Source organism: Hylobates moloch, unplaced genomic scaffold (genome assembly GCF_009828535.3).
Source record: "Hylobates moloch isolate HMO894 unplaced genomic scaffold, HMol_V3 SCAFFOLD_8, whole genome shotgun sequence".
NCBI lineage: Eukaryota > Metazoa > Chordata > Mammalia > Primates > Hylobatidae > Hylobates > Hylobates moloch.
Window position 1 is genome coordinate 79,216,338 of NW_026652283.1, and position 16,706 is coordinate 79,233,043.

Here is a 16,706-nt window from a genome sequence, read left to right on the forward strand (position 1 = left end):
CCTGGGCAGGGCGGCCCAGGCACCTGTCCCGCACCTGTTGTTGGGCCACTCGGAGTCCCCCGCCTGGCCGCTCACCCACAGTGACAACAGGAAAGTAAACATTCCCCCACCCCCAGGGCTGGGAAGTGGCCAGAGAGGAAGTGGAGCTGCCAGTGAAGCCCCCCCAGGCTGGGACAGCCCGCCAGGGGTTATTTATACCCTGGCTGGGGGCATGGCTCGGTCGTGCCCTTACCCATCCCCTGGGCTAGGGGGCACTTTGGGGGCAATGGCAGGGGGAGGGGGTAGAGGCTTAAGTGGGCGCCTTCAGACATGGGCACTCCGGGTAAGGGGAAGCTTCAGCCATCAAGCCCCCGGGAACCCAATCAGCCATAATCCCCACGCTCCAACCCTGCGCAGCCTTGGGCCTCTATAATCTCAACCCTGCACCATGACTCCCAGAGCCCGAGGCCCAAGTCCGAGTCCCCCACCCTCTCGCAAAGCCCCAGCACTCCCAGGTTCCAGCTCCCTCTGTGAGAAAGGCCGTAGAGAACACTGAGAGGATGAGGAAACTGAGTCCCAGCTTAGGGGCAGGAGATTGGCCTCGACCCTCCCTGCTCCCTGCCCCAGTCTGCCCCTGGGTGGAGGTGGGGGTGGAGGGAGCCCCTTGCTCAGTTATCGAACACCCGCTGTGCACAAAGCCCTGTGCTCGCAATACCAAGGGCACAGGGCACAGGGAAGGGACGTGACATGCCAGAGTGCATGGGGGTGGGATTCCCACCCAGGTCCATGGCTGAAGGAGGGGGAGGCCCAGGGGAAGCCAGTCCTGGTGGTAGAGACTGCCTGGCAGGAGGGCCAGGGCCGGAAGGTGACTCGCTCCCCGTGGACAGGGCACATGACTCAGGACCTGCGGGACCCCTCCCAGTGGCCACGGGATATGGCGTCAATGGCTCTGGTGTCACAGGACGTGACGCTTTGGTCACTGTGGAAACTGTGGGGGAGGGGGAGCCCCAGGAGGCCGCGCATGGTGGGGAAGGGGTGGGACCCAGGATCAGGGATCCTTGGCTATGGCTTGAGTTTCTGGGTGAGCTTCATGACCTGAGTTGGGGGCACTCTCGCTCTCTAAGCCTCATTCTCTAGTCTAGACCATCTCTCAGGCCTTCCTGGTACTGACACTCAAACTGACCTTGAGGATCAGTGACCCCGTTCTGATCTCAGAGAGAGGCTCACGGCCTGGCATTCCTCGGGTCTTCCCCCAACCCATCCTTCACGAGTGTCTCTGCCTTTCAGGGAAAAGAGAGTGGGATGGGGTCCCAAGTCCTTCCCCAAGGAAGCAGGCTTCCAGGTGTCACTATCTCTTGTAGGGCATCCACCCCCATTCCCACCCCAGCTACCCCATTTCCCAGTGCTAGATTGGGGAGCAGAGAGGGCTATAAGGCAGGAAGGGGCCTCCTGTGGACTCAGCTCCAGCCTTTCCAACTCCAGTGTGTCCCTACCCCATCCCCAACCCACAGGAGTAGAGCTAAATCCCAAACCATTCATCCAAACTCAGCCTACCAGAGGGGAACCAAGGTGGAAGGGGTGGGAACTTCCCTGGGTCCCAGAGCAAAGCAGGTGTAAGGTTCCAGCCTTCTCAACCCACAGCTGGACTTCTGACCCCACTTATGCCAGACTGTAGTGAAAAGGGAAACAAGGAGCCCTGTGACAGCCCTGCACCCCCAGCTGCAGACAGGAAGACTGAGGCCCAAAGGAGAGTGGTACTCAACCCAGGTCACAGGGTGCCCTGTCCCCTGCTCCCCACTCCACCATGAGGCAGAGGAACTGGGAGCCTTCGCTCCTCCAAGAAGCCTGAGTCAGAGCAGGGGGTGGGCAAGTGGCCCTGGGTATCTTCCTCCAAAACCTGCCATCAGCAGGTGCCAGATCCTACCAGGCCCCAGCTCCCTTAAGGGACAGGGACTTGGGACAGAAGGAACAAAGGAACCTGGGACCTGAGGTGGCATCAGTGGGGGGCAGGGCTGATGCACACCCAGCCTGGTCATGTCCTAAGGCCAGTCCCCACATCTGCTCCACTTGTCCCACACCCGGCTCTGGCAGCAGGAGCGCCATGCCTCCTTGAATACCATGGCAATGTTGAGGGAGGGGCTGGGCATGATCAAGGGTTCTGTGGGGATCAGGACTCCAGCCCAGAAAAGCTTTGAGCTTAGTGGGAGGAAGGGTGGTGTGCCTGGGTGCTGTCTCCTGGGAAGGGCTCCCCACCCCCATACTCTCACCCAGGCTGGGCACAGGTTGGGAGGGGTGACATCCGGGAAGGATTTTCCCGTCATCGGGAAGGAAGAGCCTTTTCTGGCATCAGACACCTCATTTCCGCAGCCGTTCCAGGCCTCCAGGACTCTCTCATGGCCGTCAGGCACTTGGGGTCCCGGCCTAAAGCGGCCTGGCGCAGGTCCAGAGGCAGGATCTTCTCAAGGCACAGGGGGCTGGGTCCTGGGGGCCCCCTGGTCCCTCATATCTGGGAAGCAGCTGGTGACACCTTACTTTAAAGGTGGGGGCAGGCAAGGGCAGGCACTGAGGAGGCGTGTCCACAGCCCTCACCCGAAGACCCCAAGTGGGCAGCCCCTACCCCTTGCTGCTGGTCTCCAGGACATCAGGTCTGCGTCCAGTGAGGCGTGGGCTGCTGCAAAAAGAGGGGTCTTGGAGCAGAGGTGGGCAGCCCGCCCCCTTGGTTATAGCCCCACAAAGCAGCAGGCCCTGACTGACAGCGTCACCTCCCCCAGCAGTGATGGGGACTGGGGGTGATAGACAGATCCCTGCAGCCTAGCTCAGACCTCTGACCTCTAGTGAGCCAGTGCAGCCCTAATCCCTGAGCTGAAGAGAGATGGGACTGGGGGCCAAGGGGAGGCGCCAGCCTGGGTCTTTGTCAGTGTTTCACCCGCCGGAAAGACAGATCTCCTGACCTTCTGAGGAGGGAAACTGAGGTAGCCAAGGCTATGGTAGCAGTGGCGGCAAGAGGCATGGCAGGGCCCAGGTGGTCCCTACTGGATACCCCCACAGGATCCAGGAAGGGGTGGCCCCAGCCCTTTTATCACTCCCCCAAAGCTGTGAGGAGCCCCAGAGGAAGGCCTGGGGACTGGGCTGGCCCCCTGGCTCTCAGCCTAATCCTCTTTTAATGAGCGGCCAGCCGGAAGGCCTCAGCCCATGGCCACAGACCTACAACCCTGGGAACCCCAGCCAAGCTAAGTGAGGGGGGCAGGGAGGCCCAGATGCCTTTGCACGTACCTTCCCCCTGCTTGGCATACCCACTTACACCCCAATGCCACCCTGATCAGGCCAACCCAGGGCCCACCATGTGCAGAGACACACCTGAGTGACACCTGCCTTGTGCTCCCACAGACCCACTCTTGGGCACTTACCATTTGTTCAAGCCCAGGTCCCACATGGGGCTGGGCAGGGGAGCCTATCACTGCTGATCTGGGGTAGCTCCCCCAGTTCTCCCTTTTCCCCCTATGCTCTGGATGGGAACCCTAGAAGCCAGACCCCAGCTGCACCCTCCCTGGGGAGAGGCTCCAGGTTCCTCTGACCCTAAGCCCTCGAGATCTGCCCCCGCATACCATCTCTAGCCAGGCCTTCCAGATTGGAGACCCAAAGGGCCTCCCTAGGAGCCATCCACACTAACCCCCGCTTCCCCCCAGGTAGGTGAGCCAGGTCGGTGCCAACAAAACCAATTACAGCCACTCTCACCCAATTAGCAACTAATTATGGTCTAGTAGTCCATTCAACATAATTAACATGTAAATGACTCCGCGTGTTTTTATTCAATAACCGCTCTGATTGAATTTAATTTAAATGTCTGAACTGGGGACCCAGTTACCGTATTTCACCACCTAGAGCTGCCACTCTAGGAAATGCGGTGGGAAATGTTGGCTCCTCCAGGGCAGAGGGACCCAAGGCCAGAGGCCAAGGGGACAGGCGCCACTGGCTCTGGCAAGGTGGAGATGGTTATGGTCTCTGTATGCCTGATACATCTATCCCAGGGGTGCAGGGAGTTGGTGAGGTCAGAAGAGCCCCAGTGGGACCCTCAAGATGGGAAATCCCCTAGAACGAGGGGCCCCTTTGCAAGGGCTACTGTAAACATCCCAGCTGTTCAGTAAACACCGAACAGGGGTAAGAGCCCAGCTGGGCCAAAACGCCGCTGTACACTTCCCTCCCATTTCAGTGACTGAAGGCTGGGGGCAGGGGGCAGGGGGCTGGGGCCAGCAGGTCCAGGCATGCTGTTCCCACGCCCGTTCCGCCCCAGTGCTCACCTACTCCGCCCAGGACAGGATAGGCTGAGGGCACAGCTCAGCCTCAAACCAGGAAAAGCCAGAAGTGCCCGAGCAGCAGGATCACTCCCTGACTCTCCAGCCTGGAACCAGGGGATCCATGCCTCATCCCCGAAGGACACCCAATGACTTCTGACCTTCTGTCCCAGCAGATGGGGTCTCTCCAGCCTCGGCACCTTCACTGACCCCTACCTTCCCCATGGTCCTTGCACCTGACCATCCTAGGCCTGAGCTGGTAGTTCCAGAGGTCTAGACGTCCCACTTGGAACTCAACAGTGTGCATGGTTGCCTGTGAGAATACATTTGGGCATTCACCAGCCGGGCAAGTCAGGGCTCCGGCTCAGCTTTGGAAGGACACTGTGGTCAAGAGACCTGGTCCTGAGCAGGGGGTGGGAGAAGATGACCAGACAAGCAGATCACACAGGAATGTGCCCCAAGAAGTATGAAGGGGATGGAAAGAGGGGCTCGCTCTGAAGGGGAGGGCTGCACTGATCCATTTCTCAGGTGGGGAGAGTGAAAAGGCCACTCAATGAGTGCCTCCAGTTTCAGAGGCCCCCGGGGGACCCATCCCCTCCTCCCACATTCCAGACCTGGCCCGGAAACCCCTCACTCCTTCCTCTACCACCTCCTCCTCCCCATGACTGCAAAAGACAACAAACTCTCCATGGCTCATTTACTCTGATAAATCACCCAGACAGACAGGCCAGGATGGGACCAACAGGCTGGTGGGTGTCAAAACCCTCCCCCTCCCCTGGGCCCAGCCCCCATCTCTGCGGCCTTCCTCAGATTCCTGCGGTCCCTGCAGCCCCTTCACGTCACCCACCCAGAGATTCCCAGGATGTTCCAGACAGTCTTAGCCCCTCCCCAACATTCTGAGGGGGAAACCAAGGCACAGGGCAGACAGGTGCATGCTTGGGGTCAGCCTTGGAGGATGCAGTGAGGCTGGGTTAGGACCTCAGCAGGACTCAGCCGGTAGCCAGTCAAGGGCAGGCAGTGAGCGCTCTGCACAGGCCCCAGGCCCAGCCAGGAAGGCGCTGATAAAAATGGCAGTACAGGCAGCCCCGGGAGAGGCCCCCTGGAGTGCTACTCACTCAGCCTTGGAGCTGTAGGAGCCCAAAGGGCTCCCAAATTCTAGCTGCTCTGCCAATTGTAGTGTATGACCCTTAGAAGGCAACCGTGCTGGCTGAACAGCAGACACACAAGGCAGTGGACTCTGGCAGGGGGGAAATGAGGGCATCAGCACCAAGCCCCAAGTGGGAAGGAACAAGGCTCTTGGCTGGGTACAGAGACGTCCGAGGAAAGAGCATGTCCGGGTAGGAAGCCAAGAGGGGTGGCAAAGGGAGGGGTGGAGGCAAGGGGGAGTAGGGGGAGGAAGGAAGGAAGAAGAGTGGGGGAAGGGGGATCCGGAGCTGAGGCTTCCTGATCCCTGGAGGGGCCAGTTGCTTTGGGTCTGTCTTTGCCCTGCAGAGATGCACCAGATAGCCAGTGCTCCCCTCGGCCCAGTGAGAGTGCCAGAAGTCAGCCCAGCCCGTCAGCCCGGATGAGCCCCACTCTCTCCCCAACAGGCTAGCCCCCCAATCCTAGGCCAGCAGCTACTGCCCAGACCCCATTCTTTGCTGGGTCAGGACCAGTGGTCAGGGACTGGAGCCCAAGAGGCCTCCACCCTCTCCCTGGGGCTGCCCAGCAGCCTGGGTGGGGGGCTGTAGGCCTGCCAAGCTCTGGCACCCACGTGAGCTAGGCTTTGGATTCAGACCATAGCCTCTGGCATCCAGGCCTCTGGCAAAGGCCCTCTTGCTATTTCTAAGAAAAATGCAGCAGGAATCCTCTCTGCTTCTCCAAAGCTCCCAGGGCTTCTTGAGGCGGGGCTCAGATTCCCAGGATAGCACCAGGCCAAGCCAGGCAAACATGCTTTCTGCCCAGCCCTGTAGATGCCTGAGTGAGCAGCCCAGGTCTGGTCACCCCTAGGACACACGGCAGGAGCTGGAGCAGCATTCACAGAAGGAGTTATTGCAGCCAACTGTGCGCCCCAACCAGGCCTTGGAGCCAGTCTCTAGGGAGCTACTTCCAAGGCATCACTCCCGCCAAATGCATCCATATCACTGGAATTTTTCCACAATACATATTTAGTACCTCTGCCATGAGGAAAAAGAGCTTAAAAACCAGAAACAGAAAGTAGAACTCTACATCCTTGTCCCAAAAGCAAGACTGCATCTAGCATCTGTCCTCTTCTAGGTGCTGCACCACATGCACCCTCCCTGTGCTCCAGCTCTTCCCTCCCCCACAACCTCCCCTCCCCTGCTCAAGATGCAGCCTCCTCCATGAAGCCTGCCCAGATACCCATGGTAGGAATTTTCCTCCTCCTGACCCTACTCCACCCACTCCACAGGGCTCACGGTCCTTTCTGGAGTCCTTTCCAAATACCATCTCCCTTACCAAAAGTTAGAATTCTGGAGGAAGGGGTGAGGCAGTCTGGGACTCCTTGGGGCACGCCCCTGGACCTGCCCTCACCTGCCTACCAGCCTCAGGATTGCTCCTGGTGACTGAGATTTCTTCCACAGTGACCATACTCACACAGTTAATCCTCCTGACAACACAATGAGGCCAGTATTGTTCCCACTCCCATTTTCCAGAAAAGGCAGTGGGAACACAGAATAACGTTCACCAAGCAAGGTCTACCCGTGGCCAGGATGCAAGCAAGACAGTCTGAGCCCTCATGATGCTGCTTCCACAGGGCCACTGCCATTCCCACCTTACACAGGAGAAACCAGGGCTCAGAGAGGCTAAGCCACTTGGCTGAACTCACACAGCTAACATTGGTAGAACTGGGTTTTGCCTTTGGGACCAGCTAGCTCAACCACCACCACCACCACTTCTGCATTACGCCAAATTTAAGCACCCCACTCTTCTGAGTGAGGAGATGGAGGTCTTCCAGGAGTCAAGGACCAGGTACCCATGGCCCTAAAGCCACCTTCTGAGCTATTACCACCTCTGGAGGAGTCAAGGGGCCGGAGGTGCATACACACAGGTGCAGACAGCCAAGAGCCCACTCTGAGGCTCACTGTCTCCCAAGCTGCAGGGTGAAAGATGTCTTTATGGGCTGGGGTGAGATTTTTATCTTGGCGGTTTCTCTTTAAATTCTTTACGATTACGAAGCAGCGGAGGCTGCCAAGGAACATGATTTACTCCTTGAGCATGCACCAGCTCTTCGCTTAGTGCCAAGGGAAGCTGGAGCCAGGGAAGGAGGGGCGGGCATCATGCCAGGGAACTAGAGACAAGGCCTGTGTTGCGGAGGCCCAGACAGTGGCGGTCCCATCTGAAGCTCCACTGGACCTGGAAGGCCACAGCTGAAAGCCCCAGCCCCTGGCCTGGCTGACCCAGGCTGGGCGTCAGGCAGGTTCTCCAACAAGCGCAAGGACCCTGTCTCCATTCTCTCCAAAGACCAATTCCTGGCCAGTTGGGGGATGGGCAGCTTCCAGGACCTCCCAACTCCAAAGCGGCCACTTTCAAGTCTCTCAGGAGTAAGGCAAGTTCCGATTTCCAGAAAACTGAAACTCCAGATCTGGGCTCAAGGGATCTGGGCTCAAGTTCATGCTTTAGGTCTTCCTTCCTCCCTCATCCTGGCGCATCCTGGAACACCCACCCTCCCTTGCTTGTGAGCTCCAACCTCCACTGTAGCTGCCAGAGCCACCTGACCCCCGCCCAGCTCCCTGGTGCCACACTGGCCTCGAAGCTCCTGGGCCTACTCCCCCTCCTCCCCCACCAAAACCCCATGCCTTGCTCTGGCTGGCCAAGGAGCCCCTATGGGGCAAGAGCAGGTCCTCTAGCTCTCCAGCCCCACCCCTACTCCTGCACCAGGCCTGAGGGCTAAGGCCCCATCAAGGCTTGCTAGAAGCACCTCAACTCACACCAACTCCTGAAGGGAAGTCAACAGGCTGTGACCCTTCCTAACCCCTAATCTCATCATCTGCAAACCTGGCAACCTTGGTCCTCTGATGCCACATGCAAATGATGTGAGCAGTGGCACTGTTCTGGACTATTGGCCCAGAGGGCCCAAACTCCAGGCTGCTCCGGAACAGGAGCCCTTTCCTCTCTTAGGCCCTGGTGTTCCCATCTCTGACATGAGAGGCCTTCGTAGGGACTCTGCTCAATGGAAGGGCCGGATTTATAGCCTGGAAATAAGCAAACCCCAATTCCATTGCTTCAGCAGACAGAGGGCATGGGGAACCTGCCCAATGCAACCCCAGCCCTTTCTTTGGGAAACGAGGCTAGGAAGGCTAAACCAGCACTGCAGAATGCTGGAATCTTCCTTGTTCCTAGCTCATGCGAAGGGTCTGTGCCTCCAGCACCACCACCATCCCTGCCCTCCACTCTCAGTCCTGGGACAGCCTCAGGCATCAGGCGGATGCAGGCTCCATCTCAGTCCTGCTCCCGAGTGACCTGGGAAGCCACTCGGCCCCCGCAAGCCTCCTTCCTCACAGGAAACCTAGGCAGACCCTCCTCAGGCCTCGGAGGGACCATTGCTTGGTTATCCTCATGGGCTCCTACTACTATTTCGATTATGTTCATCTTTCCTGACCTCCCCTGGCAGGGTGACCTTCTGCTCCCTCTCCCTACTTCTGCCTCAGCTTCCCTAGCAGCACAACTGTCTCATGTCATCACAGGGTCCTTCTACCCCACCAAACATCTCTTGGCCCCAATCCCTGGCCAAACCCAGCCCAGGCAGCAGCAGTGTGTCGTGGGGTAGCTTCCTGGGAAAAAGTAAACACTCTCCAGGCTGAACAAAGGGCCTGGCAGGGCCCTCACACCTCCCTACTGCTGCCACAGAGGGAGGTGGTGCCCCAGAGCCTTGGTCATCTCAGGGTGGGGGAAGGAAGAGCTTTTTCTCTGAGACTTGGCAGTGATTCTGCGGTGTAGGGGACTCCAGGCCCAGGCATGGATGGGTGAAGGAAGGAGGGTCTGTCCAGGCTTCCAGCCCAGGCTCCACTCTCTCAAGAGCGAGGAATGTACAAACACCTCACCTGCTCCTGGAAATCTCCATTTGACCCTCACTTCTGCCTGATCTTGGCTGTGCTGCTGAAGCCCAGAAGCTGGGCCATAGGAGCCCCCCTAATCTGAGGGAACCCTGGGCTGCTTGACCCTCACACCCTTCTGGCTCTAGACCTGGCTGGGGTGCCCAGGCGGATGGGCGGGCAGCAAACCCAAGCCTGGCCCAGTTCCTGCCTTTGTTCCTTTATCTACCCTGGGCAGTGTGGCCCCTTATGCCAGCACTTCTAGCTTGGAGGGTCCAGCCCTACCCAGGCGGGAACCGGCACCTCCCCACTGCAGCAGGACCCAGGGCAGGGCAGGGAGTGCCCAGCCTGAGCCCCTGAGGAATGGGGTGTCAACTGCCGTGTCTATCCAAGGCACAGATGAAAAAACTATGACATGGAGCCACAGTGACCAGCAGTGCTTCTGAGAGTAACCTTTTCTGTGCCACCCACGTGTACCCTGGGAGGAAGATGGTGGGAGCCCAGTTTCTTGAAGTGTTGGTCTCCATTCTCACTCCACACACACTTGGTGAGGGCCTGCTCCTCACTGAGGGCCACTTCATGTGTGCATAACCAGGCTGAGACCACCCAGTGTGGGGGGATACACAGGGCCTGGTACACAGCAGGTGCTGGGCTCCCAGGTGGCCCAGACCAACTGGGTATCCATTGCTTTTTCCACCAGCTTGACTGTGAGCACCCTATCTTGTTCACCACAGAGTCCCCAGCACTCAGCACGGGGCCTGCCATACAGTAGTAAGTGAAGTCTAAGCACAAAATTAGGACACGAGGCCAGGTCGGAACAGGCAAGGTCATTCAGGGCAGGGGAACCTGCCTGTGCAAAGGCACAGGGGCCCTGGGATGGGTGGCCCCAGGCGCGCTGCAGCCCCATCCCAGGCCGCCACGACAGGCAGCACCCAGGCTGGCTGCCAGTGAGCTCAGCTTTTAGTCACTGCGGGTGTCGGCTTCAGAGCTAATTGAGAGGGAATCGACCTGACGCGATGTGGGCGCTGGCAAGGCCAGGACACCAGGGTTCTATTTCTGGCTTTGCCTCTGCCTCTTGCCTGACCTTGACCCTGCCCTTGCCTGAGCCTCAGTTTCTCTCTCTGGAAAACAGGAACAAAAGCCTTTGCCCCTGGAGGTCCAGGGAGGCTTAGAAGGAGCACACGGAAGACCCCTCTCTGTTTTGCCCCTCCTGCTTGCTTGCATGCGTGATGACAAAAACAACACCCAGAGCGGACGCAAGGTCCCAGGGGTGTGGAGACCAAGCCACCCCTCCCTTCCACTATTGGGGGAGGAGACACTCTACTCTCGCTGCCAAACCCTGGGCTGGGGAGGGGGTCAGGGGAACTGGCCCCTTCAAGATTTATTAATCTGCTCTAAAGAATTCCACCAGGGAAGGGTGGAGGTATCAGCAGAATAAATATCTCACCTTCCCGGGGCCCGGGGAAGGGGAGTGCTTTCCAGCCCAAACAAATGAACTCTTCTCGGCCCATTTCTCAGGCCCTGCAGGGGACTCCTTCCAAGCACAGCCTCAGAAATTCCAGGAGCCGGGTGACTGGGAAGAGTGATGATAAGCAGCTTACTCCCCCACTCCTCCCATCAAGGGGCAGGGTGGGACGAGGCCAGGGGAGGGGCCCTGCTGGGGGACATGGTGAGGTGAGGGCTGGGCCTCCGCCAAGCCTGAGGAAGGAAAGGTCACCCCAGCCTTTCACCCCAATATGGCTGCCCGGAAATCTGGCCAGCCAGGGCTGAGTCGACCCCACCCAGGGCAGGCGGCTGAATGAAGTTACCTCTGGCCAGAGGAGGGCCAAGGCTGAGAACTCCCAATGACCCCAGGTCCCCCAGGCCCCAGCATGGCCACTGCCTCTCACCCTGGGCCCAGGGTAGACTCTTCAGACCACACACACCCTTGAGGAAGTGGCTCTCGAGTGTGCCATTTGTACACCCATGTGTGTACCGTGTACGTGCACCTGCCCAGTGGGTTAAGTGCAATGGTGATGGAGCGGGCAACCAGCCTTTCACTCTGCAGACCTCAGCCCATCACTGAAACCTCTCAGCGACTTCTCATCAAAGTGCTCACTGGAGCTCACGAGCTCAGGCCCTCACAGCAGCACGTGCTCTGCCTGAACCCACCGGCGGCCTCCCTACCAGTCACAGCCAACGGTCCCCTCCTGGATTCTAGGAACCCTTCCCACTTGGAGACCATAGGAAGGCTCCTCGAGCACCCACACCCCAAGAGAGCAGGTCCTGCTCTTCCAGCGTCCAGAGGCTCCAGTGTCTGCCCAGCTACCTGACCTTCCACCCCAGGGGCTGCTCAGGGCAGGACCAGATGCATAGCAGTGGCAAGGAGGGGCCGCAGCAGACATAAGTTTGGAAGGAGAGACATTGCCACCTCTCTGATTATCATACAGAAAGACATGCCCTACAGACCTCAGGCCACCCAGCCCAGGAACCCACAGTCTGACTCTGGAAGATGCCCAGACTCTGGACTCTTTTGCTAAGTGTCTAAGTGGGTCAGTTCTCCAGCCTTTCCCAGCAAGCCACCACCTCCCCGGTCCCCCTTCTCCCCCACAACCTACGTGGCTGTACAATTTGTCCTGGTTTTGTCCTGACCCACCCTTTCTCTCGTGTGCAGAGGAGCCAAGCGCTATTGTAAAGAGAGGATGATTTCTGGGGAAGAACAAAACAGCTTCTTACCTTTGAATGAGAGCCGGACCCGGGGTGTGGCTGGGAGGTGGTCCTGGGTGGGGAAGGCTGGCCAGGCCCCAGTCAGTAGGGAAGCCCAGAAAAGAAGACTGGCGACAAGCATTGTGGGAGGGGCCTAGGGCCCAGGAAGCACGCTCCACTCTCTAGACACCTGGGAAGGGGAACCAAGATGGGAATGTGTGAGGCAGATGGGGGAGTCCTGCCCTACCAACATTTCCCTTGTTCAATTTCTACCCAATGTGAACAAAGAGGTTGATGGGTACCTCCACACTTCCACCCCCAGCCTGGGGCCATGAATGCCCCTGTGTGCACACCTCATGTGTGTTCTTTGGCCTGCCTTTGTCTGGGGAGATAGTACCAATGGGCCCCAGCCTGGGGTCACCAGAACTGATGGGGTCTGCTGGAGACTCAAACCCTACCCCTCATGGCATGCTGAATTCCATTCACAGGGCCCAGACCAACCAGGTGATCTTAGGGCTCTTTCCAGCTCCCAGCATGCTTTCTCTTTTCTCCTCTGCATCCGTGCCCAATAAAGTGGGTTACTCCTTCTCCCTCCCACCTGGAGGAATGGGGAACAGATAGGGTACACCCCTGCCTGCTCCAGCCACAGGTCTTCTCCCAGTACAGAGAAACCTAGACCTGATTATTGTGGTAGAGGGGAGGCACGGGAGAGAGTGGGGGAATGAGACACATGCAGACAGCCCAAGATGGAAGAGAGGGAGCACCAGTCAGAAAAGGAAAGGCAGAGAATGGCAGGGTCCACTTTTACTAAAATCAAAGCAGGAGAGACCCAGGTCAGACAGGCAGAAGGACTTCCTGCCAGGGAAAACTTCCAGCTCCGCCTCTAGAGGGCAAAGAAGGGAAGCTAGGATGGCCAGTGGGCCTGGGGCTGGATCTGGGCCAGCGGCATTGCCCCCTTCAGAATCCCCCACAGCCCCAGCAGGTCCAAGTTTCAATACTGTGTTTTTCAAATATTGTTTCCCCAGGCAGGCTGGCTGTTGGGTAAACGCAGCCCAGCACCAGTTGTCAGAACATATTGCTCCCTCCCGGCACAAACCAGCGCCAACTCCAACCACCACCCCCAACCGGATGCACTGCGGGTGGGGGCATCGAGACTGAAAATGTGAGCCCCATCCCCCGGATCTGCCCTGTGTACTCCCTTCTTCCATGGCAGGCAGGACCCCAGGCCTATCTCTAGGACGGTGGGATGGGAGTTGGCAGTACTATGGCCTGGGACTCCCCTGCCATTGCTGCTCAATGCTGAGGCAAGGCCCAGGCTCCAGTCTGACTCTTAGGCCCCACTCAGCAGACCCTGATGACATCCCTAGACCCACCTCCCCCAGCCCTGGCCTCTCCTGCCAAGGCAAACCACTCATGGCTCCTCAGACAGGAAGTGCAGCTTCAGCCTCTTGGCCCACTCCTTATGCGGTGCCCTCTGTGTGAATGTTCTCTCCTGAGGGCCTGGCACGCCGTTCATGGTCCTTCCAGATCCCCTGTCATAGATGCTCCCTCCTGGGGAGGCTGGCTGGGGGACGGGGGAATCAGAACCAGCCCCTCCCCAGGTCTGGGAGGCACAAAGCTAGTGCTGACTGAATGGCAGGCTCTGAGAAGTGGGGGCAGGTGGGAGAAATGGCTGTGCAGCCACCGTCACCCTCAAGGTACACCTGGGAGGCCCCTGATAACAGTTGTGGATATGCACACGTTCACATTTGCAGGCCCACACACGTCCTTACAAGCATGAGTTTGCTCAAGAACTTGACCTGCTAGTGGGGTGGGGCTCAGGGGAGCTGGGAGATACCGTCCTGGCGCAAGATGCTGTCTGAGTCCCTCAGAGATCTTCGATACTATGTATCGGGGGCTCCTGTCAACCTGCCTCCCGCCTCCCCCCTCCCCATGACCTCATTTTTTCCTGCATCCATGTTCATGGTGACAAAGTCAGTGTCACCAAGGACAGGGTTGGAGTCACCCAATGTGTCCAGATAGGTGGGGAGTCTTTCTACTGGGTCCCTACAGGGACTTCCCATCCAAATGCTTTGGCCCTTTAAAGAGGTGAATGCGGGGGAGCTCAAGTCTGCTGGGGCCTCAGTCTCAAGTCCAGGCCCCCTCTTGGACAGCCTGGCAGGTAGGAGAAAGAAGGAGAGGGAAGGAAGAAAAGGAGAAGAAGGACAGAGAGGGAAAGGGAGGGCAAACCCACAGTGCCTTCCCCTCTGCCAGTCCCGAGATGCCTGTTATCCAGCCCCAGCCCCAGCAAAGCCCACAAGTCACACCAAGCCCAGGTCAGTGGACAGAGGAGGAACAGCCACCGCCACCTGGGAGCCCACCAGGAGGAAAGCAGGGAAGGAGGGAAGGAAGGCTGGTGGGAGGGAGCAAGGGAGGGAGGCAGGCGGGAGGGAGGAGGAGAGAGGGAGGAGAGAGGGAGGGACGGAGGAGAGACGCTTGAACAAAGAAACGAGGAGCTGGGGCTGGCAAGGGGTGCAGGGAAGAGGCGGCCAGAGGAAGGAGTCCGGAGGCACCTGGGGCGGGACAGGGGGCCAGGTGGTCAAACTGTACAGCGGGATCCAGACCGCCCAGGCTTGGAGTTGGGGGTGGGGGTGGACAGCCTGCCTCCTGGAAGGGAGGTTGGCTCCTCCGAGCTGAGGACTGCCTGGATGGAAGGGAGGCAGGAACAGGGGCCGTGAGGGAACATGGGGCGATTATCAACAGCACCCCACCTGCTACCCAGCCCCTCAGATTCCCTCCCCCACTTCAACAAGAGCTCCGTCTCCTTCTTGGCTCCTCAGCTTCCCCATCCCCCAACACCTCAAGGACCAGGAAGCAGAGCCACCCCAGCAGAGCTGGGGCTGAAACCCCCCTTTTGTAGCCAGGGTTTCCCAGTCAAGGTCACCTGAGCCTGGCTTCATCCTCCCCCCAAGGTATGCTGAGCAGCGAGGGGCTGAGGCTGGGCTGCCGCCTTCTCTCTGGCCCCTGCTTTCTCTCCGGCCCCCACCTCCCCACTTCCGGGCCTGGCTCCTTCGGAGCTGAAGGGGGAGCAGCAGGGGTAGGTGTGCCTGTGCCCCCCGCCGCCTGCCTAGACACTACACCCTACGGGGTCCTGGCACACCCCTTGGGTAGCCTGGGAAGAGGCGTCAGCTCCATCCAACCCCCTGGGCTGAGATGAGGCTCCCAACCCCTGGGTGCAGTTTTCCCTTCTCTGCAACTAGAATAACTACTGGGAGACTATCTGGGTGAATTCAGGAGGACAGAGGTCCCCAACCTGGCCCAGCTTCTGGGTGGATATACTGGTGTCTTTGGTTGGCGTCTCCCTTACCTCCCCCGAGCAGTAATGTTCTGGTGGCAAAACACAGCTATCTCAAGAATTAGGAGTTATTTATCCAGTGGGGCCCCCAGCCCCAGCTCCAGCCAACTCCCGCCAGCACTGCCTCATTCCTAGGCCAACTTTGATACCCTCCTGTCCCATCTGCTGGGAGCAAGCCCGCCAAGCCCCCGCTGTCCCCTGCCCACTTCACCACTGGGACCCCTGGTTTAAACCAGGGATTGACTGCAGGCTCTCCAAGCTCACCTACACCCTACATAGAGCCGTGCCCCTAATCCAGGCAGGACTCTGCTGTAAAAGCAAACCCAAGGTGGCAACTGCGGGTCAAGGGGCTGGCACAATTCTGGGAGAAATGCCTCAGGACTGGTGGTCCTCCCACCCTGCTGATCTAGGAGACCCCCCACGTGGGGACTGCCAGTACAGCGCTTCCCTTCGGGCTGGCCAGTCCTCAAGTAGAGACACTGGGGTAGGGCAAGCGCACCTACGGGGAAGAGCGCTGCCTCAGGCGTTAATGGTAGAGAGAGCTGAGGCAGGAGAAGGGGGATCGGAACTCCCGCTCCAGAAGCGTGAAGGTGGGGGTGTATGAGAGCACCCACCCAGAACCTTGCAGGAAAAAGTTGCTTTGCACATTGGTGACCCCGCAGGCCACATCCTCCACACATCCACACGCCGCCCCGTAGGTAAGGGGTCCGGGCCGCCAGGACAGGTAAGAATCCCACCCCAGCCTTGTCGCCCCTATGTCCGCGGGCAGCCCCCCGGTTCGACGAGACCCGCTCCCCGGACACTTCTGCGGAGTTGCAGTGCCGCGGGTCCCAGAGGGGTCGCGGGGTGGCCCGGCCGCCTGCCCGCTCCCTCCCGGTTCCCGCTGCACTCACCTCTTCCGCAGCGGCGGGGCCTGGGCGCCCGGGCGGCGGCGGCGGCACGGAGCGGCTCCCGTTGGGCCGGTCCGCGCTAGCGACCCCCCGGGGCCATGGCCCTGCCCGCGACCTCTCGCCGCTGCGCCTCAGCTGGGATCGGCGCCGCGGCCGCGGCTTAACCGGTTCCGCGGGCTTCGGGCGCGTCAGCAGCCATGGGAAGGCTCAGGGGCGCTCGGGGCCGCCTCCCCTGGGGCGGGCTGCGGGCGCCCCCTGGCCGGCGCGCCGAGGGCGCATTCCCCAGCGCGGGGCGCGGGCGGTGGCGCGCACTCGGCTTCGAAGCGCTGCGCTCTCCTGGCTGCTGGACCCGGGCCGGGCGGCCGCGCTGGGGCTGCACGGTTCCTCGCGGCGTGCCCTGGTCCTGCGCTGCGCTCGGGGCTCTCCGGACCGCCGCGGTTCGTTCGCTCGCTCTGGTCTCGCGGCTGCCGGCGGGACGGGGCGCTCAGAGCCG

The 16,706-nt window shown here is 59.7% G+C and overlaps 1 protein-coding gene across 2 annotated transcripts in view; it reads right to left on the reverse strand.

The window, feature by feature from the left end:
- Positions 1-16,432, reverse strand: part of SEMA3F (semaphorin 3F) — a 34,223-nt gene extending 17,791 nt beyond the window's left edge. The window contains exons 1-2 of one of the 2 annotated variants that reach the window (XM_032161525.2): positions 16,217-16,432; positions 12,020-12,179 (exon numbers count right to left, since the gene is read on the reverse strand). In XM_032161525.2, the coding sequence (XP_032017416.1) occupies positions 12,020-12,131 (112 nt within the window). In that variant the 5' untranslated portion in view covers positions 12,132-12,179; positions 16,217-16,432. The remainder of the gene's footprint in view (positions 1-12,019; positions 12,180-16,216) is intronic. The other variant, XM_032161526.2, reaches the window with a different exon arrangement.
- Positions 16,433-16,706: the final 274 nt, after the last annotated feature.